A 24,240-nucleotide genomic window follows, 5' to 3' on the forward strand; every position below is an offset into this window, starting at 1 on the left:
AATCAGGGCCCCATCAGGGCCGGGCCAGCTGGGAAAGCGGCCGTGGGCAATTGGCTGGCAGGCCCCGCCCCCTATTGGGGGTGGGGCCAGCTATGGGGAGAGGCTGTGGATGATTGGCCGGCCAGCCCTGCCCCTGATGGGGTGGGGAGGGGCCGATCTGGGGTGGGGCCAAGCAGGGGAAAGGGCTGCAGGAGGTTGGTGGGCTGTCCCCGCCCCCTATTTTGGTATGGGGGAGCAATCAAGGGTGGGGCCAGCCATGGGGAGGGGCTGCAGGCCAATCAGGGTGATGGGTGCCAACCAGGGGCATGGCCAGTAAGGGGGAGGGGCTGCAGGAGGTGGGCCAGCCAGCCCCATCCCCTATTGGGGTGGGGGGTGCAATCAGGGGTGGGGTGGCCAGGGGGAGGGGCTGCAAGAGTTGGCCACTCAGCCCTGCCCCCTATTGGGGTGGGGGGGGTGGGGGTTGTGAGCAGAGGTGAGCCAGCCAGAAGATAGGGGCTGCAGGTCTATTGTGGTGGGGCAGGTTGATCGGGGACTGGGCTGGCCCGGGGGGAAGGGAGGGGTGTTTGGCCATAAGCCCGCTCTTGATCAGGTTGGGAGAGTCCAATCAGGGGCAGGCAGGCAGGAGGGAGGGGCCATGAGGTTGACCAGCCTGCCCCATCCCCTGATTGGGTGGGTTCACTGGCTACAGTGGGCATCATAGAGACCGGTCGTTATGGCTGTTATGATCGCTGGCTTTTTATATATATATAGATATAGATAGATACCTATCTACTAGAGGCCCGGTGCACAAAATTTGTGCACTGGGGGGGGGGGGTGTCCCTCAGCCCAGCCTGCACCCTATCCAATCTGGGACCCCTTGGGGGATGTCCGACTGCCGGTCAGACATCCCTCTCACAATCCGGGAGTGCTGGCTCCCAATCTCTCGCCTGCCTGTCTGCCTGATTGCCCCTAACCGCTTCTGCCTGCCAGCCTGATCACCCCCTAACCACTCCCCTACCTGCCTAATCGACACCTAACTGCTCCCCTGCCAGACCGATTGCCCCCAACTGCCCTCTCCTGCCAGCCCGATCGTTGCTAACTGCCCTCCGCTGCTGGCCCGGTAGCCCCTAACTGCCCTCCCCTGCTGGCCTTGTTGCCCCCAACTGCCCTCCCCTGCAGTCCTGGTCCCCTCCAACTGCCCTCCCCTGCCAGCCATCTTGTGGCAGCCATCTGGTATGAGGGAATGATGATCAATTTGTATATTACCTCTTTATTATATAGACAGATTTTTTTTTTTTAATTTCAGAGAGGAAGGGAGAGGAAGGGAGAGATAGAAACAACAATGATGAGAGGGAATCATTGACTGGCTGCCTCCTGAATGGCCCCCACTGGGGAATGAAACCACAACCCAGGCATGTGCCCTGACCGGGAATCAAACCATGACCTCCCTGGTTCACAGTTCAATGCTCAACCACTGAACCACCGCAGGTGGACTCTGTGCATTTCTTTCCCCACATTTCGGTGAGGGGATCCTCCTGGGAGAGAATACAGATGTTGCTAAACTTTCTGACATGACTCAACATCCCTGGCATACAAAGTAGGGAAAAACATCAAGAGAAATACCATTACAGAGAAACACAAAACAGCAACAGCAGCTTGCTCTGCACTTTCCTGTGTGAAGAGTCAACAATTCTGAGGCCCTGCTTGACATCACACAATTATTGTGCCCTCATCCAGGTTATTCTTATTAGAAAATCTACTTTAACACTTGCACATTCTTCACCTAGATCAGAAATCAAAAGGAAATGCAGATGATCTGTCTCTAGGTTTTATTTTTTGGAAAATTAGGCATGGCAGGGAAAGGAAGAGCCCAGCCCTTATCTCGTTCACAAACTGGGCCCCACCTTTTCTTTCCTCACAAGCAGAGAATTCACTTTAATCTCAAGAATGGTGCCCAACGCTCATCAGGCATCCCCTCAAATAAGAGAATGGCAGTGAAGAGTAGAAGCAGCACAAGATGCAGGACAAGAGCATCATGGGCCACCTGATGTTGCCAGTGTCACATTCTGGGCCTTCTAATGCATTCTGGGCAGTGGCAAGTCCAACTGCTCCCGTGCACGAGTCAGGTGCCCTCTGACACCAGCCCACATTCATTAGGAGGCAATTAGGCATCAGCACCTTGCAAATCTAATAACCAAGCTTGAAGCTCAGCAGGTGCCCTCAGAAACTGAGAAAAGGTTCAATTTTCTAAACATGAAGGCAGACTCTTCTGAACCCCAGACAGAACCAACAAGTGGCTAGGGCAGGTCCTGGGTAAGCCTGGGTCTAACATGTTTCTCATATACAAAATCACCTACCATCTATCCACTTTCTTTAAAGATAAAAGCACCGGTCCAATGCCAGGTAAACCCCTTCTGAACTTCCACCGAGAACTTCCCATCACAAGTGAACCCTCTAGCAGTTATCTGTTTCATTCTGTCATCATACATCACATTTAAACAAACATCCTGTTTTATAACTCATTAGAGGCCCAGTGCACGAAATTCGGGCATGAGTGCGTTCCCTAGGCCTGGCCGGCGATTGAAGTGCGAGCATCTGGTGTGGAAGGGCAGGTCCCATCTGACCTCTGGGCCCTGGGCTGCACCTGGGCGGAGGGCCCCCACACGCCCCCCTCCACCTAAGTCACAGCGCCTGAGTCCCCACACGAAGATGCAGTTTGAAGATGCCCAGAGGCCCACCAGGGCACAGCGTGGGCCTCTGGGCCACCCAGTAGCACTGCACAGAAGCCAGGCAGGTAGCGCGCTCTCTCCCAGCTGGCATCATAGACCGGCTCCTGTGCAAACCCACAGGGAGCCTGACCGGCCCTGCAGTCTTGGCAGCTGTGGCCCAGGCTCCTCACAGCCGCCCAGCACCTGAGCATGGGGGCTTCCCCGGTGTGTGAGCCCTGGTGTCCCAGGGGAGGGTAGCAGGGGGGGTGAGAGTGAGCTTGGCAAACACCCCGCATTCTCACTGAACCTCCATCCCTGTCACCCCCGTCCCCAGGTAGCCAGCGAGAGGTTGCAGCATGTCACCGATGCCCTCCATGTTCCGTGCCGCCCCTTAATGGTCACCACATGTCAAAATGAGTGATCAAACTTCCATTCTCCTGGTAGAAATCCCAAGGGATTTCTACCTATTTGCCTATTAGCCTTTTATATATATAGATGGGTACCATAACAAGGAATTTTAATGAGTTCTGCTCTACATTTACAAAGAAATGGGACTCAGCAAAAGCAAAGGAAAAAACAACAACAAAACAAACAAAACCCACAACTTCTAGCTGTCATGGTAACCGCTGCCAATGTTTGTTCTCTATTTATGACAATGACAGTGATCAATGTAAAATTGTTATCCTCTTGCCTTAGTTGAGAATTCAGCCAGTTCCTTCACCCTCATCCCACCACCTTCTTTAATTCCCCGTGATTTGCTTGCAGAAACTCACTGCCACTTCACATCATAAACCTGCAGCTCATGTAAAAATACAAGAAAAGAATATACACACAAAAAAGATCGTAATTTTTGACACTGGAAGTTGAATCTATGAGAAAATTGTCTAGTCAACCAGCAGCTCAAATAATCTGTAAAAAGAAGGGAGCTGAGGACCTAACCGAAACTGCACGACACACAGGGGACTGCTTCAGCTGATTATCATTGACTGGGGATTCAGCAGCCCAACCACAGGCAGCGAATGAGAGGTAACATCACACAGGCCCGCTCTGATACAGTACTGATGAAATAATGTCTACTACATGGACACAGACTAACAGACTAACTTCCTGTTTTGTTCATATCTACTACTCTTGATTCATATTAAACCAAAAAAGTAAAACTACAAGATTAAATACTTTCTCAAGATTTTCTATTTTTAAAAGATTAAATACTTTCTCAATATTTTCTTTTTTAAAAAACCCTACAAATCTCCCTCTTGCTTCATTCTATCTCAGGAAGCTCATCCATCCTGACAGCTTCAGCCAGCAGCTCCACAATAATAAATCCCATCTTTTCTCTGTAGTTCTTCTGTCTTTCACCATCACCACAAGCTCAAAAGATAATAAAGTTCTTAACTACCTCCAAATCAACTCCCTTCCTAATTCCTATTACCTTCAACCCTGCCTCTTCAGGCAGTTATGAAAAGCTGACCATTTCTGCTTCAAAATGCCCCTTGCACTCTTCTGCATTGCTGTATGTTCTCCAGTCAAGCCTCTCAGTGGCTGTTTCCTGGCTGGAATCCTTGAACTCTCATCTTCTCTCCTTTCACTTCAGACTAAACCCTGCTGCTGGAGGAATCATTCTGACCCTGATCTGTTTCATCTTACTGCCACATCTAAAATCATCAACAGCGCCCTATTCTCTATATCTGAATTCTTCCTCCTGTCTAACAGGGCGTATGTTCTCAACACTACCCTGTGGTTCCCAGTTACCCCGAAGTGGACCCTCAAACTGGTGGGTCAATGTGCTACCATTCCACAACTAGGTAATATTCCACATTCCCCAGTTTATGTGGAATTTCGCGGGTCATCTCTACACCTGTACCTGCGTTCCAAATCACGTATACAGCTCTTTCAACTATCAAGATTACTTGGTGACCATACTGCAGATAAAAAACTTTATCTTGACCCTAGCCTGGTAGCTCAGTTGGTTAGAGCATTGTCCCCATATGCCAAGGTCGAGGGTTTGATTCCCAGTCAGGGCACATACTGTATAAGTCAGGACTGGTGTGGCTTAGTTGGGCATCATCCCATGCACCAGGAGGCTGCCTGTTCAATTTAAGGTCACGGTCACATGTCTGGGTTGTGGGCTTGATCCCCAGTAGGGGGAGTGCAGGAGGCAGCAGATCAATGTTGCTCTCTCCAATCAATGTTTCTCTCTCTCCTTCTCCCTTCCTCTCTGTGAAAATCAATAAACTATTCTTTTAAAAATATTTTTAAAAACAGAATCATCCAACAAATGCATAAATAAGTGGAACAACAAATTGATTGTTTCTCTCCCTCAAATCAAAAAAAAAAAAAATATTAAACACAACCAAAACTTTTTCCTGAAAGGTTAAAAGTAAGTCACCATTTTTTTTATTTATGCTCTGGGATTATTAACCACATCACCCCAACTAAATTCCAAATCTTTAAGACGAGGGTCTCATCTTTACCATGTTTATAGACCATTTAAAAAACAAGCAAAAGCAAGAAGTGGGAAAGATGAACAATCATTAAATTGACAAAGTAGAGAAGTCCAACAATAATGAGAGGCAGACAGATTCCCAGCATGTCTAAGCTATGCCTATCTTGGACCTCTACTTCTCATTGAGTCCAGAAAAACACCCAGTGCACTGTGCACAGCGTGGAGAAAAATGAGAAATGTTTCTTTCCTTCAATCACTAATGGCAGCAGTGACTTTCTACCAATTGTACACAAGGCTCCCTACCTCACAGAGTCTCTGAGTCCTACATGAACGACAATGTCTAGCAGAGTTCCAGATAGGAGCTCAAGAGGAAACAGCCATCAGATCTCCTACCCCACCCACTGTCATTGCTTCACTCTGCTTTCCTTACTTTCTTTCCCTCGCCCCATGCTAATTCAGTTCTCTATCAAGTCCTCTCAACACCACCTGGCCATATTTCCATCTGTGCCTCCTCATTTCTGTACTGATATCCCTGTTATTTATATTGCCATGACCAACTTTTGGCCCCTTGTTACTCTGACTAGGTCATTGCCTACAATTACAGCCTTCCAATATGTTTTCTTTTCTTCAGGTCACTTCCCTTTATCTAATCCTCATAATCAATGCCAGCTTAATCTCTTCACAACCCATCTCCAATTAAGTCACTTCCCTGTTGAAAAATGAGTAGGCACTTCCTTAAGCCAACTTAAATAGTTTCCTCTCTCAGAGATCCAACCTTTTATCCTACTCTTTCTATAACATTCTAGGAAAAAAATCAGTCTTGTTCATAATATATGTGCATTTGCTTGATTTCACAGGCTGAACGATGGTTTCCTTTCTATACTAGCTCCATCTGCTGAAATCATAGTAAGTTGATCACAAAACTTTCTTCATGAAACGTTCTTTACCCTCTTGATTAGGTGAAATCTCTGCTGATTCCTAGTATCTGCAGCTCTTAGGGAATTTATCATTCTCTCCACAATATAACAATATCTATACTCATCTTAAAAATGTACTTATCTAGAATAGACTTGCCTCTACCTTGTAATTCTAATCTCTTCACCCTTAGAGTGTCTTACACTTAGAGGAGTATACAGAACTAACTACCTTTACCACTGACAAGCTATCAGTTATCATCTCATCTTCTTAAAAGACAACCTGTTACAGCTCTCTCACCCAAAGCTTTGGATTTTATTTTTTAAAATATATGTTTTCATTAATTTGAGAGAGAGAGAGGAAGTGAGAGGGAGAGAAACATTGATGTGAGAAACAACAATCAACTGCCGCCTTCTGGGGATCAAGCCCAAAACCCCGGCATGTGCTCTGACCAGGAATCCAACTGGTGACTTCTTGGTGCATGGGGCATTCAACCAACTCAGCCAAACCGGGGCCAGGGCTTTATTTTTTTCTTTTTCTTTTTTTTTAAACTCAAAATCCACACTGATCCTACCGTGCCCATTGTGGACGTGCTTGTGGGTTTTTCCTTTCCTGGGGGTTGACTGACATGAAGACGAAGCATTGTTGGTGGCTGTCTTGACATCTTCTGTCTCATCATCTTCCTCCTCGACATCCTCCTCGTCCTGAGAGCTTCCAAAGTATACCATGCTGTTGGGCAGCGCAGGAGAACCTGGGAGGTTTAAGAAAAAGGCTCATCAACACAGGCCTGGATGCTCAACCTTCCAGAAGGAGCACTACGAACTGACACCTACTAAGTTACACACCTAAATCCTCATGCCTGAGCAGACAAAACCAAGTATTCCTCTCCACTGCCATTTTTTTGTTTTTCAAATACCCTCCAGGAAATACCTCCATCTGCGTCCTTTCAACAGCTTTCAAGCAAAACTACCCCAGCAGGAGCTATATCACCAAACATAAGAAAGCAAAATTTTTAAATTTCATCTGAATAGTTCAGGGTGGGGGAAAGACCACCAAAGATTGAATTGAGCAAGAAAAATAAAATAAAATAAAAACATCTGATCACAGTGTTAAGGACAAGAGACTATTCTGGGGTTTGGCCCACAACAACTTCAATCTTTTTTCTCATAAAATATTTCTGGGAGAGCTACTAACAAGTAGCAGAAAAAGTAATAAATTAAATATGTGAGATTCATTTCCTCTCTTGCCCACTTTACTGTGAATGAGCTAACACTCTGGTCACATCAATAAAGATATAAGTAACCAATTTGCTCTCCTTCCCAAACGGAGATCTTACACTGCAATTGTAACGGTAAAAACCATTCCTGTCCAAATTCAGCACTATATGCTCCAACAAGGAGATGGGAACGGATCAGCAGCAGCAGGGACTGGGGTGGCAAACCAAACAAACACCCATCTGCAGAAATGCAACAGAGTAGACGCCTCCAGTCCCCTTCCCTTTGCTGCAGTGATGACCTTCCAATATTCAAACCCCCAAAAGCGATGAGGCTCTCACCACTGAGTGGGAATGAAACTCTGAAGGAATTTATGGGGGGAGGGGGGAAGAAGGACCTCAGTGGATAACAGAATTGGATACAGTCTAACAGAAGCCATTTCCGATATTTTGCCACAATCCACCCTGCCTCCCCCCCCAATCACAAATTTTCAATAGAAGAAAGGTTCTTAAAACTGACTTTGGGGGAAATCACTTAATCAAATAAGAGTTAGATATATTTCCACTGGAACAACATGTTCATTCTTATTCTACATGGTTTCACAATTAGTACAAGACTGACGATGACTAAGAAAATGGCATGTCACCCATCCCAGCTTCCCAATCAGAGCTTTTCAGTCAGGACTCCCCACTTACAGGTACACCAATACTGCCGCATCCTTCTTTCCTAAATCTACCTTTATAAGTAATTATGGAAAAGCAGAAGGAACTTTTGTCATTTACTCAAAAGGAGTTTTGAGTGAAAAAAAGAAATTCTACCACAGGCTGCAACTCATACTAGCATGTAACATGACATAAGCAATACAGGTTACATGCTATCAGATAGACACAGTGGGAACTTCAACACTTGGAAGTTATGAACTCAGCAGTTAAATTTCTCTCTATGGTAAAATGAGAGGGGATAGATTCAATAATCCCTTCCAATTCCTTCCAGATCAACATATCCATGTTTAATTTCTCCTGAAGAGCCTTCCTACACTCTACCTCAAATGCACTGACCGATGGCTGAAATCAGAAAGCTGGGTTAGTATCAAAAAGAGCAGGTTGGAGAGAGGAGAAAATGGCGGCAGAATAGACAGACGTGTTCTGAGCCTTGTCCTGGAGCAGAAAGAAAGAACAGCTGAGGTTCGCACGGGGAGTGTTTGTTAGCAAGCTAAGGGACAGCTAAACTCCAGGAGAAGGTGGGGGACTGCTAGACGGGGTTCCCCTGACCGGGCAGCCCCCACTGCGGCTGTGGCTGGGTCCCTTCCCAGAGTTACGGGCTCGGACGGGGAAACCTCGCCATCTTGCAAGGGAAAGTGGATCTTATCGGAAGCCTGAAAATCCACAACTGCGGTGACCACCGAACAGCTGTGAGCCCCAGAACACCAGTCCCCAACCGGCGCAAACACGCGGATTCAAAGGAGCTCTTCACTCCACCACCGAAAGGTCAGATTTTGCCGGGGATAAGGTCAGGTCTCTGGTCCCGGTGGGAGAGAGAAACGTGCACGCTGTGGGAGCTGGAGGAACGGGGAAGTCTGTGCCTAGAAAAGTCTGTGGCTGTTGGGGCTGGTGTGATCCGTGAATGTGGAAGGGGGTCCTCAGAGCTGCTAACAGAAGGGATCTCTAAAGGGCAGCCCATTTTAATCTGACACGGAGGGACAGCCTGGGAGTTTCAAAGGTGTGCAGGCTGCTTGGACTTGGGTGCGCGCAGACACATTGATCGCACACTTGGGCTTTATCCTCCTCATTTCCTGGCTTCTGATTACTAAGCAAGGATCCCCAGTTGGAGACGCCCTGGAAGACTGCAGGGGGGAATTGTTTTTCTGGAACCTGGGGATCGGAGCGGGGAGGGACCATCGGAGAGCCAGCTCTGAGGCAGCCCACCTCCGCAAACCGGTATTGAGTGCCATAGAGAAAGAAGGCTAGAAAGGCCTTAGAGTCTCGGAAGTCAATCCAGAAACACTGCCACCCAGGGGCTGAATTTAAAATTGACTCTTATGTAATCCTAAATAAAAAGAGGTAATATGTAAATTGTCCATCACTCCAACACACAAGATGGCCGCCCCCATGTGGTCAAAGATGGCCACCCCCATGTGGACACAAGATGGCCACCACAAGATGGTCAGCAGAGGAGGGCAGTTGGGAGTGACCAAGCCTGCAGGGAAGGGCAGTTAGGGGTGACTGGGCTGGCAGGGGAGGGCAGTTGGGGGCAACCAGGCCTGTAGGAGAGGGCAGTTGCGGGTGACCAGGCTGGCAAGGGAGGGCAGTTAGGGGTGACCAGGCCCGCAGGGGCGGGCAGTTAGGGGCAATTGAGCTGGCAGGGGAACATTTAGGCGTCGATCAGGCTGGCAGGCAGAAGTGGTTAGGGGCAATCAGGCAGGCAGGCAGGTGAGCGGTTGGGAGCCAGCAGTCCTGGATTGTGAGAGTGATGTCCGACGGCCTGTTTAGGCCCGATCCCACCAGGATCAGTCCTAAAAGGGCAGTCGGACATCCCTCAAGGGGTCCCGCATTGGAGAGGGTGCAGGTTGGGCTGAGGAACACACCCCTCCCCTCGGTGCATGAATTTCGTGCACCAGGCCTCTAGTAAAAAATAAAGGAATACAAGAAATTAAGACACTGCCTGCTTAAAAATCAGGACTGGCTTACAACACTGAGGAGCAGTGGAACACAGGGAACTGCAATACTGTCCTCACTGAGAAACAGGTGTGTCAAACAGAACAATAGAGGAAGTGAATGACCTTCACTACTGCACATTTTATTTTTTTACTAGAGGCCCGGTGCACGAAATTCGTGCACGGGGGTCCCTCAGCCCAACCTGCACCCTCTACAATCCAGGAGCTCTCAGAGGATATCCTACTGATGGCTTAGGCCCACTCCCCATGGTTCTCTGCTCTCTGTGGGGCCTGGAGGTTTCCCTGCAGCCATGGAGATGAAGCCCCCATGCCCTGCTGTGGCTCTCTACCTGCTGCCGCCATGTGCCATGTGAAGGAAGCCCCAATGCCCTGCAGTGTGCTCTGTCTGCCCGGCCTGGGGGCTTCCCAGACACGGACACACTAAGGAAGCCCCCATGCCCTGTTGTCCTGGCTCTGTCTGCGGGGCCTGGGGGTGTTCCCACCGCCACAGCCCACTAAGGAAGCCCCCAAGCCCTGCTGTCTGGGCTCTGTCTGCCATGTCTGGGGACTTCCCTGCCACTGCCCCACTAAGGAAGCCGCCATGCCCTGCTCTGCTGGCACTGGAGTCTTCCCGCCTCAGCGACCATCAGGAAGACGCCATGCCCTGCTCCTCTGCCGGCTCCGTGTGCGCAGGGCCTGGCGTCTTCCCGATCACCACAGCGACTATCGGGAAGACGCCAGGCCCTGCCCTCCGCCGGCTCCATGTGCACAGGGCCTGGCATCTTCCCGATTGCGGTGGCGACCAATGGGAAGACGCCAGGCCCTGACCTCCGCCGGCTCCATGTGCGCAGGGCCTAGCGTCTTCCCGATCGCCGCGGCGACCATCGGAAGACTCCAGGCCCTGCTCCTCTGCCGGCTTCGTATGTGCAGGGCCTGGCGGCTTCCCGCTGCAGCAGCACTAAGGAAGCAACTATGCCCTGCTCTCAGTTCTCTATTTGCTGGTGGGACAGGCCAGACACTCCAGCAGCGGGGCTGAGGGGACTGGGCGCCGCCATCCTGAGGGTATGGGGGCTGCCATTTTGTCGCAGAGTGACACCTAATTTGCATATTACTCTATTATTAGATAGGATTTTATTTTTTTTATTTTTATTTTTATTGTTATTTTCATTTTTTGCATCTTTTACATAAGAAACTAATTTTTTTTCTTTTTTCCTCACTTGATTTTACCTTTTTAATTATTATATTTTTATTTTCAATCAGCATTATTACTACTACTATTTCACCTTTTTTTTTAAGTGTCATTTTATTTTCTCTTAATTTTACTTAGGGATTAGTGTTCTACATTCTATTTTCATCTTTCTTTAGTATCGTTTTACCCTATCTCAACTCTACCTTTATGCCATCACTCTCTTCCTAACCTTTCCCCTTTTGGTGTCCTGCTTATCTTAACCCTTTCCTGCTTTATAATTTCCCTATTCTTTCTGTTTACCCCCTGCTAAAATTTCACCCTAGTTATATATCTAATTTCCAATCCCCTGCTCCAAGTCCATACACACCTCTCTCTTCACTGTCTTAACTATCAAAAATATTGTTTTTCTCTCTGTTCTTTTGTTGTTGTTTGCTTGAATGTTGATTATATCGAAATTTTATGCTTTTTTGTGAGATTGTTTTGCTTATTCTTTTTTTTTGTTTGGTTTTTCTGTTTGCTTTGTTTTTGTTTGTTTTTTACTTCTGTTTCCCCTTGCCTTGCTTGATATTAGTTGGTGTTGTAGTTTGTATTAATCTCCAGGTTCTTGTTGCTGGCATTTGCTGAGATTAGTGATTATTCTATTGGAGTTTACTCCCCATATATAGTTTGTTCCCCTTTTCTCTCTTAGTCTTGTTCTTGTCTCTCTTGCTTTTTTTTTTCCTTTTCCCAATTTCATTTTGACACTCCTTTTTTTTTTTTCTCTTCTTCTTTCTCTCCTATCCCCTAATTTGCCTTTCTCTGGTGGTCACCTTTATTGGAGCTTATTAATATCGTGAATACATTTCTGTTCAGTGCCTTGTGTGTTGTACCTGGTTGTGTTGTGTTTTGTGCCTTTAAATCAACGCAGGAGAGAGAGAACTACATAACCAGACATCTGGAGAAGAGAGACCATGAGGAGACAACGAAACAGCCCGCATATGAAAGTAAAGCAGGCATCACCAGAAAAGGAAGTAAACGAATTAGAGGCAAGCAACCTATCAGAAAAAGAATTCAGAGAAATGGTCATAAGGTGGCTGAAAATAATGGAAGACAAATTTGACAGTATGAATAAGAACCAAGAGGAAATGAAGAAGAACCAAGAAGAAATGAAAAATGACATCACTGCTGTAAAGAACTCAATAGAAAGCATCAAGAGTAGACTAGAATAAACAGAGGACCGCATCAGTGAGCAAGAAGACAAAATGGGAAAAAATACCCAAATAGAGCAGCTTCTAGAAAAAAAAATTAAAAAGCAGGAGGAGAGCCTAAGGGAACTTTGGGACAACACAAAATAAAACAACATCCACATAATAGGGGTTCCAGAAGGAAAGGAAACTGAGCAAGGAATAGAAAACCTGTTTGAAGAAATAATGACAGAAAAATTCCCTGATATAGGGAAGAAAAAAAACACACAAATCCAAGAAGCTCACAGAGTCCCAAGCAAAATGAACCCCAAAAGACCGATGCCAAGGCACATTATAATTAAATTGGCAAACACCAACGACAAAGTAAGAATCTTAAAAGCGGCCAGAGAGAGACAGAAAGTTACATACAAAGGAACCCCCATCAGACTAGCAACTGATTTCTCAACAAAAACTCGTCAGTCCAGAAGGGAATGGAATGAAATATACAAAGTCATGCAAAGGAAGGGTCTGAATCCAAGAATACTGTACCCAGCAAGGCTATCAATCAAAATTGAAGGTGAAATCAGGAGCTTCACAGACAAAAAAGGACTAAGGGAATTTATCACCACCAAACCAAAATGCAAGAAATGCTAAAGGGTCTGCTATAAAAAAAAGAAATAGGAAGCGAAGAAGAAACACAGGGGTATAGAATAAAAATGGCGACAAATAAGTACCTATCAATAATAACTTTAACCCTTTGCACTTGCTTGCTTTTTTTCTCGATTCCTTTATTCTAATGCTAACCGTGTCGAGTCACACTCGACATCCGAGTGCAAAAGGTTAAATGTAAATAGATTAAATGCCCCAATCAAACGACATAGGGTAACGGATTGGATAAGAAAACAAGACCCATATATCTTCTGTCTACAAGAAACCCACCTCAGAAAAAAAGACGCACACAGACTTGAGGGTGAAGGGATGAAAAAAGGTTTTCCAGGTGAATGGAAATGAAAAAAAAAAGCTGGGGTAGCAATACTTATACCTGACAAATTAGATCTCAAAGTGAAGGACATAACAAGAGATAAGGAAGGCCACTTCATAATACTAAAGGGAGCAATCCAACAAGAAGAAATAACTCTGGTAAACATATACGCACCCAATACAGGAGCACCCAAATACATAAAAAAAAACTCCTGGAGGATATCAAGGGCGAGATTAATAGCAATACAATCATAGTAGGAGACTTTAATACCACACTATCACCATTGGACAAATCCTCTAAACAAAAAATCAGCAAAGAAACATCAATCCTAAATGACTCACTAGACCAGATGGAATTAATCGACATCTTCAAAACATTTCACCCCAAAGCCAAAGAATATACATTCTTCTCAAGTGCACATGGGTCATTTTCAAAGATAGACCATATGTTAAGACACAGGCAAAGTCTCTTCAAATTCAAGAAGATAGAAATCATATCAAGCAGCTTCTCGGATCACAGTGGCATAAAAATGGAAATCAACTACAATAAAAACAATCCAAAGAAATCAAACTCATGGAGACTAAACAGCATGCTATTAAACAATGACTGGGTTACCAGAGAGATCAAGGAAGAAATAAAAAACATCATGGCAACAAATGACAATGAAAACACAACAATCCAAAATCTATGGGACACAGCGAAAGCAGTCTTGAGAGGGAAGTTCATAGCTCTACAAGCCTACTGCAAAAAGCAAGAAACAATGGTAGTAAATTACCTAACCCAACAACTCAAAGAGTTAGAGAGAGAGCAACAAGAAAAGCCCAATGTAAGCAGAAGGAAGGAAATACTATGAACAACTCTATTCCAACAAACTGGACAACCTGGAGGAAATGGACATATTCCTAGAAAAATATAACCTTCCAAAACTTAATCAGGAAGAATCTAAACAGCTCAATAGGCCAGTAACTATGGGAGAAATTGAAGCAGTAATCAAAAAGCTTCCGGCAAACAAAAAGAGCAGGTTTCTGTGCAGACCCTGCAGTAACCTCCACAGCTGACTCTGCCATCTGTTGGCGGGAAGCAGGGTTTTGGCATGTCTTTCAGGAAGTAAGCCATCACCTTCCCCCTGCCCCGCCCACCTTCTTCCTTCTCCCTGAAGCAGAAAATACAATAAATTCTGCAACTGAGGTCATTTGAAAGTAATGTAAAAATAGGGGAAAGTAAGACTCAAAAAATAGTCTGTTCCAAAAGAATCAGGTAAAATCCACCTGGGACATATGAGAAAGAAACAAGGAAGTAACTTCCACTTACATAATCTGTGGAGGATATTTAAAAACCTCAAATGCTAAGTGAACAGCATGAGACAACAATCACATTCCTTACACTCAAGATTTGGAGAGGATGGGTAGAACATTGAGTTATGTTTCAAAGAACTAAGATTGAGAAAATGTCTAGAAGCTCAGTTCCAAGCATCCAAGTTTCATTAATACCCTAAAGAAAGAGTATAGGGTAATTTCCTCAACAAAAGCAGAAAACAACCACATCTTCTAAAAGGATTTGTTTTAACAGCTTCTCAGAAAATATAAATAAACTGAAATAAGTGCCTAAGTGTTCTAAAAGAAATCCAGAGACTAACAAAAGAGAAATGTAAAATAGGAGACAAGACGACAGTAAAGCATAGAAGGGGTTCTGAGCGATTCGCTCTTCAACTGAAACTCAGAAGAATGCAAAGTCCTTCTGATAGAACCAGCTCTGCAGTCAGAAAGGACATGGTTTCTTCTAAGTATTGGGGTACAGGGGACAGAAGCCGATTGCCTTCCACTAAAAGATGATTTGGGTTCTATTCAGGTGATTGACATGTTGGTCTGGACCTAATGATAAAGCACCAACAAAGAAGAGACAGTAATGAAGGGTCAAACCAGATGGGGAATGGAGAGGCTAGCATGATGAAGGGAAGGAAGACTCCTGGGAGAAGGGACAGTGGAGGAGATAGATCACTGCTCAGTAATGATGAACTTTAGCTGGAGGTGAGTGGAGTACTAATGGCCGTTAGTTCAAATATTAGGCTGGCACCCATTCTTACCCCTGGCATTCAGGAACACCACTCTCCCCCGAATATGGTTAATTCTCCTTCCAGGTTTCAAGCAAGAGGCCACTGCCAACCCATAACCTGCCTACCAGGAGCAGCCTCACAAACTATTGGCTTCTCCCACAGGGAACAGGTCTTCAGAACCTGAAGGAGCTCTTCATACCTGTGGTCAAACTAAAGCAAGTGGAAGAGACTAAATCCTCAGATTCTGATGCTGGGAACTCCAAAGCCCTGTCACCAGGAAGCTATTGTAAACCCCTCTAAGAACCTACGGGCATGTACATTTGCAAAGTAATGGAGAGGCAGAACTAGCAGTCCAGGCCAGGAAAAATCAATCGCAGCACTGCAAAAGCAGCATCTTTCTTTCTCCTGGAGACAAAATCAGTAAGATTATCTCATATTTAAAAAATCAAGGCGACAGAGAAACACTGACTGTTATATGCTAATACCTAGAAAATAACTATATAACAACCTCAACTATAAAAGAGAAAATGAAAGCATCTGAGAAGCCAAACCTAGTTATAACATTCATATGAAACATATTTATTTCTTCCTACCTTAGATAAAAGCTCGATCATCTAATTTACAAATAAGCTTAGAGGAGGATGAATGTGCTACACACACACACACACACACACACACACACACACACACACACACACACACACACACACTGGAGAGGCTATTTTAAGATCCTAACAGCACACAGAAGTCTGGACTATTTATCACAGGTGGAAATTATCCCATATTCCTCATTGTAGAATGGATGAGTGGGTATATTACATAATCATATTGATGTTAAGTCAACAGAAATTTAAATCAATTTTGGTATCTGAAGATAGAAGTGTGTGTGTTATTAAAAATAGTTTACAACTTATACATCCTGGCACATAAGAGGTAAATGTCATCTCTAGAAAATTTATTAGGGAAATTTCTTCTCAAATGTCAGATGAGGCAAACATCTGAAAAGCTTGTTATGGGTCCAGCATTCAGGAAACTGAGAATGTAGCTACAGGGATAAAAGTAACTGGACTAGAGAGCTAGAAGTGAGGTAACTGACAACTTAAAAACGCTTCCTGAAAAGAAACATTCCCTTTCAACAGCAGGGCTCACCTACCACCTGCTGCAAAACACCAGTATAATTGTGAAAATAAGGGGGTCTCAGAAAGGGCTCAGCAGGCCTCGTTTTGAGTCTCACCCTGGTATTCTCAGGGGAGACTCTCCCTGTTGAGAATGAGCTGAAGTACAAGCCCTATGCATGACAACGAGAGAGCCTGACACACAGAACTACCTGCTATGTTTCCAGGATTGTGTGCGTGTGTGTATGTATGTGTGTGTGTGTATGTGTGTATGTGTGTGTGGGGGGGGGTTATAACCAATCTAATCTAATCTAATAATAGACAAATATGCAAATCGACCGCACCTTCGCTACACCTAAGCCACGCCCACCAACCAAGCCACGCCCACCAACCAATCAGGACGAGTATGCAAATTACCCCAACAAAGATGGCGGCTAATTTGCATATCAAGACAGCGTGGAAAGAAGCCAAGAGCTGCAGAAGGGAGTAAAGCTTCCAAGAAGCAAGCAAGCCGGGGGGGGGGGGGGGGGGGGGGGGGGGGGGAGGGGGCGGGGGGTGAGGAGAAGGGAGGAGCGAAGTCAGGGCCGGGGCGAAGGGGAAAGCAGGCAGGCTGGAGGAGAAGGCGGGGCGGGTGACAAGGGAGGAACGGAGGCGGGGTAGAGTGCAGCAGGAAATCCTATTGCAGGATTTTTCCTGCAACGGGAATGCTAGTATTTTATAGAAGTGTATCAAATGTACACAGTTTTCTATTAAAATTACAGGCAGATTTCTCTCCTGATTATTCAAGTGCATTAGCAAATGTGAAAAAAAATCTGAACTTGGATCAGATGAGGGGAATCGGGAGTGGAGAACGCATCTGCGCTTTGCCAAGGCCGTATTTCATTACTTTTCAGAATAAGCTGGCAATGTCTCCACAATATTTACTGAAGTGAAAACCAAATGTTTTCATCTGGACAAAAATCAAACTGTGGTATGTTACAACCACAACAGAAATCATCTTAATCCAAAGGCTTGCTTTCGCTAATTTAGGCTGTGGTTTCTATAAAATTGGATTCTTCTCCGTAAATCATGTACACATACACCCTCCTTCCCATTATCTTCCCTCCCCGGCCAGTTCTTTATCTTAAGAAGCTAAACATAGCTCAGCTCTATTTTGGAAAGACCCTAAAGGGATTCCCTGCACACCATCATTTAGCTGGGGAGTCAAATTCTGTAGCTTGACCTCATAAACTCTGGGCTGGCTCACAGAGTTGGCATTTTAATGATTGAGCTTTAGGATACATAAAGAGAATGAGAAGTAATCAGCCCCTACTATCATATTAAACTAAAAAACAAGACTTCAAAATGAACTGGGAGGGACTGGCTGAGGTGAGAGAGACATAGTTATTTACTGATTTCCTAAGGAGAGGAAAGCTCCATCCATTGAAACTAGAAAGTCACAGAAAAAAGCAGTTGCAATAACTGCCTGAGTTCATTAATCCAAGTCTGTCTGTACCAGCCACTGTTGTAGGCACCAGTGACCCAAACAGACCAGACCAGATGTCTCCATTCACCCTGCCCACTCTACACACACAGTGCCCTGAAAGGCTGGGGACAGCTGTCACACACGACCTTTACAACTTACAAAGGAAGAATTTACCACCGGATTTCCCAAACTTCAGCTATTTCCATACACCACAACATATCTGCCATATCCAGATAATCATGGGCTTCTGTTTTCTTTAAAGGAATTCCCATTCATGACTCACATGACTTATCATCTCCATTGTAACAGAAAATTATTATCACTTGCCATAAAGAAAGGGTAATCATGAAAATCACAACAAAATTTTAAAACGTTCAGCTAAAGTAATTTCTGATACCACCAGGAATACATGCAGCAGGGCTTGGGGAACAGCCCTCCAGGCCAAAGCTAAACACAAAGGGGACCCCTATTCCTTGTGGAAGAAGGAGCTGCCTGTGCAGTGAGGCCCACCCTGCGTTTGCATTTTCTTTTTCTGTACCTATGTAAAAAAAAAAGGGGGGGGGGCCTCCACATTTGAGACCCAAAAGAGGCTGAAGCGTCAGCTCGACAGTCTCCTGAGACACAGTGAACCTGCCTGGATGGAGAGCACAATGTCTTCAGCCACAGTAGCTGCGATGGTCCTAAAAGCTGGAGGCAACATATGCAAAAGCACCATCGGCAATGCACACTTCAGTGATATTCGTGGGCCCACACACGGCTTCAGTGACCAAACCTCCTAACTATAAATTCAAACCGTCCCTTCCACAGGTGAGAACAGAGGCAGTCGGCTTCCTATCTGCTTTCCTAAATGGGAAGGTAAGCACGTTGGTGACGAGAATCTAGAGAGGTGTGGAAATGCAAAATGAATTCAACAGCTAGAATTTCTGGAACTTGGGAGTAAGTGTGGAGTAATGCCACATAAAGAGTTAGAAACCTTCAGCCACATAGGTCTTTGTAAGGAAGAAAGAGGGATGAAGTAATAACCTGCTCAGAGCATGGCCATTCTTTTCCTCTGCATTCCTCCTCTCTCCAGTCCCATTCCTGGGCACTGGCCTCGGCACATGCACCCCAGTTATGGCTATCTGATTGACCCCACATTCAGGATATGCCCCACATCCGGGCACAGCTTCTAACACCACAGACACAGCAATGAGAAGGAACCACTTCCTCTCCCAAACAAGGCCACTCCTGTGCTGATGAGCGGATAGCACCAAGACAAAGCACCTTTTAATTAACAGCTGGAATAAGCTGGAATACTACCCTAATACTACAACAATCTTTTCCACATTGTTGTCTATACACATTGTTGGCTTAAAACATACACAAATACACATCCCATTAACCTCAATGGGGTCTCTGGATCTCTTTATCTCAAATGAATGCACAGATCATGCCACATAGCAGATACGATGGTTGCAGCTCCCACCATTTCCACCCATGAGTTTAGAAGTGGAACAAGATAGGAAGTAACTTCATCAAGACCACATAGCCACCCTGAACATCAAAGGCTGTGCTCTCCTCACCACCATGCAGTGTCCACAAATCCTAACACAGAAATGGAATACTGAGGGAAAGGTCACCTTGCATTTGGGACAAGAATACTAGTAATTTTTGCGCTGTCAGAATATTGACAGCCAGCAAGATGCTCAGCAAACAAAACTGGACCATACTTACTTAAAGTTTATTTTCCTCATCTGCGTTTTCTACAGGATTTCAGAAGGACTGGAAAATTTAAGGGAATCTCTATAAAGTAGGTGGAAATCTAGAGATGACGGGGAGCCTGTATCCCCAGCCACTGGCAGGGAAAGGGGGGGCTGCTTTATATTCGAGGGGGGCACAGCCTGGTCAGAGGCCAGCTGGCTGGGAGTAAGGGCCAATCCTCCAAGCAAAATGTCTTGGAGCCTTAACAACTGATCAAGGTCTCAGTACAATTAAAAGGGTTCCATCCTCCTCCTCCCCCTCCCCACTTAAGAATCCCATGGTTTCATATTTCTTCATAACTAGCCTGATAAACTATCCTGGCGAATAAATCACTTGCTCAGCAAAACTCAGCCAAGAAACACACACTCTATTGAAAAAGCAAGCACATGAGGAAAAAGGCTGGTTTGATTTGGAGAAAAGAGGGAGGCCACTGAAACCCTCAGGGCAGTTAGACACCATTCTGGAGCAAACTTTCACTGTAACTGTGCTCAAAAATTAAGATGCAACACCATGCAGAAGGATCCGTTTAAAAAAAGCTGTGTACCTCTCTGACCCTGTGCCTTCCTCCCAGAAGAGCTCCTATAATGTAAAACGTTCCCATTTTGCTCAAGGAAGTTCATTATTAGCACCACAGTGTTCCTTGCAATTGGAGATTACTTAATTGCTTTCTAGCAGGTTAATCCCCTTTCATTTTGTGACCTCTAAATCACCCCAGGCTTTTGCATTTGCCCTACTTAGAATTTATCATCCTCAACACCCAAAACCAGTACTCTATCAAAATGTGCTCCTTGCCCACAAAGCCGGCAACTGTCTTTAGAGAAAACACCATCCTTCTAATACCTGCGGTCCGTTCAGCTGGTCTTTTAGATTGTTCCTTCTAAATTTCAATTTGAACCCTCCTTCTCTCCGCTATATATGTCTGCCTAAGCTCACTGGGAAATAGCACGTGAAGTGCACTCGGATGGTTACCACAGGTGCCATCTGGGCCTGTCTCACTCCACAAGAGATGTGTACTACCGACAATGCATGTCCATCTTACAAATGGGGACACCTGGGCCGAGGCTGCAGCCTCCTGCCTGCATTCCTACAATACCCACACTGGGATGGCATTCCTGCAGCTGCAATTCTCCACTGAGCTGCCAGATCATCTCCCTAAAGAAAGGTTACAGTAAGTCACCTCTCAGCTGAAGAACCTGGGTGGTGCCCTCCTATCTAGCCCGCAGAACCCGACATATCTAACTGCCTGGTTTTAACTTGAGGCACTCTAAGCAATACACCCCAACACTAATCCATGCCTGTGCAGGGCTTCTGCCAAACCCTTTCCAAGCCCCACTGCCTTTCTACAAAGCCAACTCGTGTCACTTCCTCTTGTAGCCATCCCAGACAGCCCTGAGCAGAGTGCCACTTCCCTCCTGCTGGCAAGGTGCATACCCCTTCCCTGGCATGGCATGTGTCTACTGCTATGTTCTCTTTCACTTACCACACTGATATGGCTTTCTCTTTTTTTTTTTTTTTTTTTTTTTTTAGTCTTTAATGTTGCGAGTATTACATATGCACCCTCCCCTCACCTCCCAAGATACTGCTTTCTTGCTTCCAGTCTGTTTTCTAGGTATCTGGCATATAAAAAGGATTCAATAAAAGCTTGCTGAATTAGTAACTGAATGACAGATGATCACTGGAGAGTCTCTAAGACTTGGGAAACAAAGGCAGACAGTCCCAAAACAGAAAGTACTGATTCACAAATGCTGAGAGTGTGGTTCTTGACTAAGGACCCCCCCACCCCCCTCTTGGTGGCTCAGTGGTTGAGCATCGACCTATGAACCAGAAGGTCATGGTTCGATTCCCAGTCAGGACACATGCCCAGGTTGTGAGCTCAATCCCCAGTGGGGAGCATGCAGAAGGCAAGTGATCACTGATTCTCTCTCATCGTTGATGTTTCTCTCTCTCTCTCCCTATCCCTTCCTCTCTGAAATCAATAAAAATATTTTTAAAAAAAGAACACCCCCACCACCACCACCAACTCTCTCCATCCAGCAATGCAGGACTGTGGCACCCAAGGTTAGAAGAACAAACTGTGTACTATATGGGTGGGAATTTTTCAGGAATTCCCCTTGGGAATCCACCTTGTTTGCAGGGCCCCATAAAAAGAAAAATGTAAAGCCGAAACCGGTTTGGCTCAGTGGATAGAGCGTCGGCCTGCGGACTGAAGGGTCCCAGGTTCGATTCCGGTCAAGGGCACGTACCTTGGTTGCGGGCACATCCCCAGTAGGGGGCGTGCAGGAGGCAGCTGATGGATGTTTCTCTCTCACCAATGTTTCTGACTCTCTATCCCTCTCCCTTCCTCTCTGTAAAAAATCAATAAAAAAAAAAAAAAAGAAAAATGTAAATAACAGAATCACTTAACCTGCCATTGCTCTGCTGTATTAAGCTTTTTAATCTGTTAATAAACATAGTCAGAACAAAGAGAAGATGACAGAACTCATTAAGAATAACAAGACTGGTGACAGAAAATGGAGTGATGGTATGTATTGCTGCATTTAGCATATGGTTCATACCCCCCTCTCCCTCTTCTCTGCTTGTACCAGTGAAATATACTAATTATGCCTCTGGCTAGAGACATGTGGACCCCCTTCAAGGCAGGCAAACATTGGCCCTGCTGCACTATCTATCCCTTCTCCTCCCTTCAGAAATCCAGGTCACGGTAGGAAAGGAGGAGAGCCTTGCCAAACTTAGCCAAGAGGTCTCTGATGCCTTAAACAGATTGTTAAAAATCCCTAAAGCTTTTAATCCCTGAATGACTGACTGGCTACTGTGTTTACATATCTGCACTAATCCGAGTATTATTAATGATGTAGAAGGTTTTTCGTTGAAGAGACACTGAATGGAGTTGTGGGGCGAAGGCATGGTCTTGGGCTGGCCAGGTGTCCTCCCCAAGATCTCAAGATTTATTCTCTTCCATATTCAAATTAGTGCCAAGAAATTTACCAGTAATAGTTGGGGACTGGAGAAAAGAATGATATGTAATCCTTCAACAATACCACTTCCAGGTCTTTGATTTGATTCCAGACTTCGTTGCCTATTCATACTGAGCTTATTAAAAACTGCATTCTTTACTCCTAACAGTGCCTGCTGTCACCCAAGGGTGATGGAGTGACTGACTCCTTCATGCTGGACATGAACTTTGGAGTTCTGACAAGCTCTATTTGATTTGGAATCCACACCAAAAAGGAACATACATAGATAGAATGCAAGTATTATAATGGTCATGGGATTCCCAACTATTAGCTTCTCCTGAAAAGACTTCAGAGAAGGCAAAGACTTAAGTGAAGATATGTGTCATCAGTGAGGAACACATCTAAATATAAATATAAAGTTAGATAGATAAATGATAAGACGTCCAGAAAATAGAACAGGTATTCATGTGACAGTGTTAATTCCTATGATGCTGGACAGTTGGGGTACAAAAGTAAAAAAACAATGCAATTCCATTTCAGGGAGTGATACATATCACATATGCACACAGGAGACTTAGAAATAGTCTCATCAAGGAGGTGGTTAACAGTGGTTGTCTCTGGGAGATTGGAGGGAGTGTATTTTGAGATTTGAGGTTGTTTTTAAGAAACTAGAGAGAGGAAGGGGAAGGGAGAAAGGGTGAGGAGAGGGTGACAGGGAGGAAGGGAAAAGAGAGAGAGAGAGAGAGAGAGAGAGAGAGAGAGAGAGAGAGAGATCTATCAGTTGCCTCCTGCATGTGCCCCAACTGGGGATCAAACCCTCAACCTTGGTATGAGCCCTGACCAGGAATCAAACCTGCCACCATGGTTTTGGTGCACAGAACTAAACTGAACCATATTTAGGTGCATGCTCCAACCAATTGAGCCACACTGGCCAAGGTCAAGTTTATTCTTTTGCTGACTTTCCCATCTTGTCTGCTGGTATTTCCTTTTGAAAAACCGAATGAACCCTGTGGTTAAACTGAAACTGAAAGTACTGGTGCTAATTCACAGATTTTAATACACAGAGACACAAATATACATCTAGATATACTAAACAAGCATGTACACATACATACACACTACAGGTTCAGAGCACCTAGAGAAATGGCACTAATAGCTATGAAGTGAGCACACCTCAGGAGGAGATCTTGGGTTGTAAAGAACAACTGTCGTTTAAAAAAACAATGCTCCTTGGGGAACTGGAGGATTCCAGGGCTGAGGGAAAGAACATACAAGATGAGCCTGGAACATACTGTTATGCCAGGAAGCAAGGCTGGAAGGATGACAGGGACATGTCAAAGAAACCAAAAAGCCAGCTTGAAGAAGCTCCAGTAATGATACCTAGAACAATCTAAATATCAAAACAAACAATGGTAAAAGAGTATAACCCTTTGAATAGGAAATTGATTTATACAGACAGAAAATAAGTAAGTTGAGTTTGATGAGAAATAAAATCTAGTGTTTCAAAGAACCTCCAGACAAACATGTAAATTGACCATACCTCCGCTACGCCCACAGCCAATCAGAGTGAGTATGCAAATTAGAAGGCCAAAGATGGCGACCGCCCAGCTGCTCCAGGGGCAGAGTGGCCAGGCGGGGCAAGATGCCTGCTATGAGAGGGAGGT

At 45.2% G+C, this 24,240-nt stretch overlaps 1 protein-coding gene across 1 annotated transcript in view; it reads right to left on the bottom strand.

Moving 5' to 3' along the window:
• The window catches only part of JARID2 (jumonji and AT-rich interaction domain containing 2), a 287,887-nt gene that overhangs the window by 48,435 nt on the left and 215,212 nt on the right, over positions 1–24,240 (bottom strand). Inside the window, exon 6 of the mRNA XM_008146096.3 lies at positions 6,623–6,799. Within this exon, the coding sequence (XP_008144318.2) occupies positions 6,623–6,799 (177 nt within the window). The remainder of the gene's footprint in view (positions 1–6,622; positions 6,800–24,240) is intronic.

Source organism: Eptesicus fuscus, chromosome 9 (genome assembly GCF_027574615.1).
Source record: "Eptesicus fuscus isolate TK198812 chromosome 9, DD_ASM_mEF_20220401, whole genome shotgun sequence".
Taxonomy (NCBI): Eukaryota; Metazoa; Chordata; class Mammalia; order Chiroptera; family Vespertilionidae; genus Eptesicus; species Eptesicus fuscus.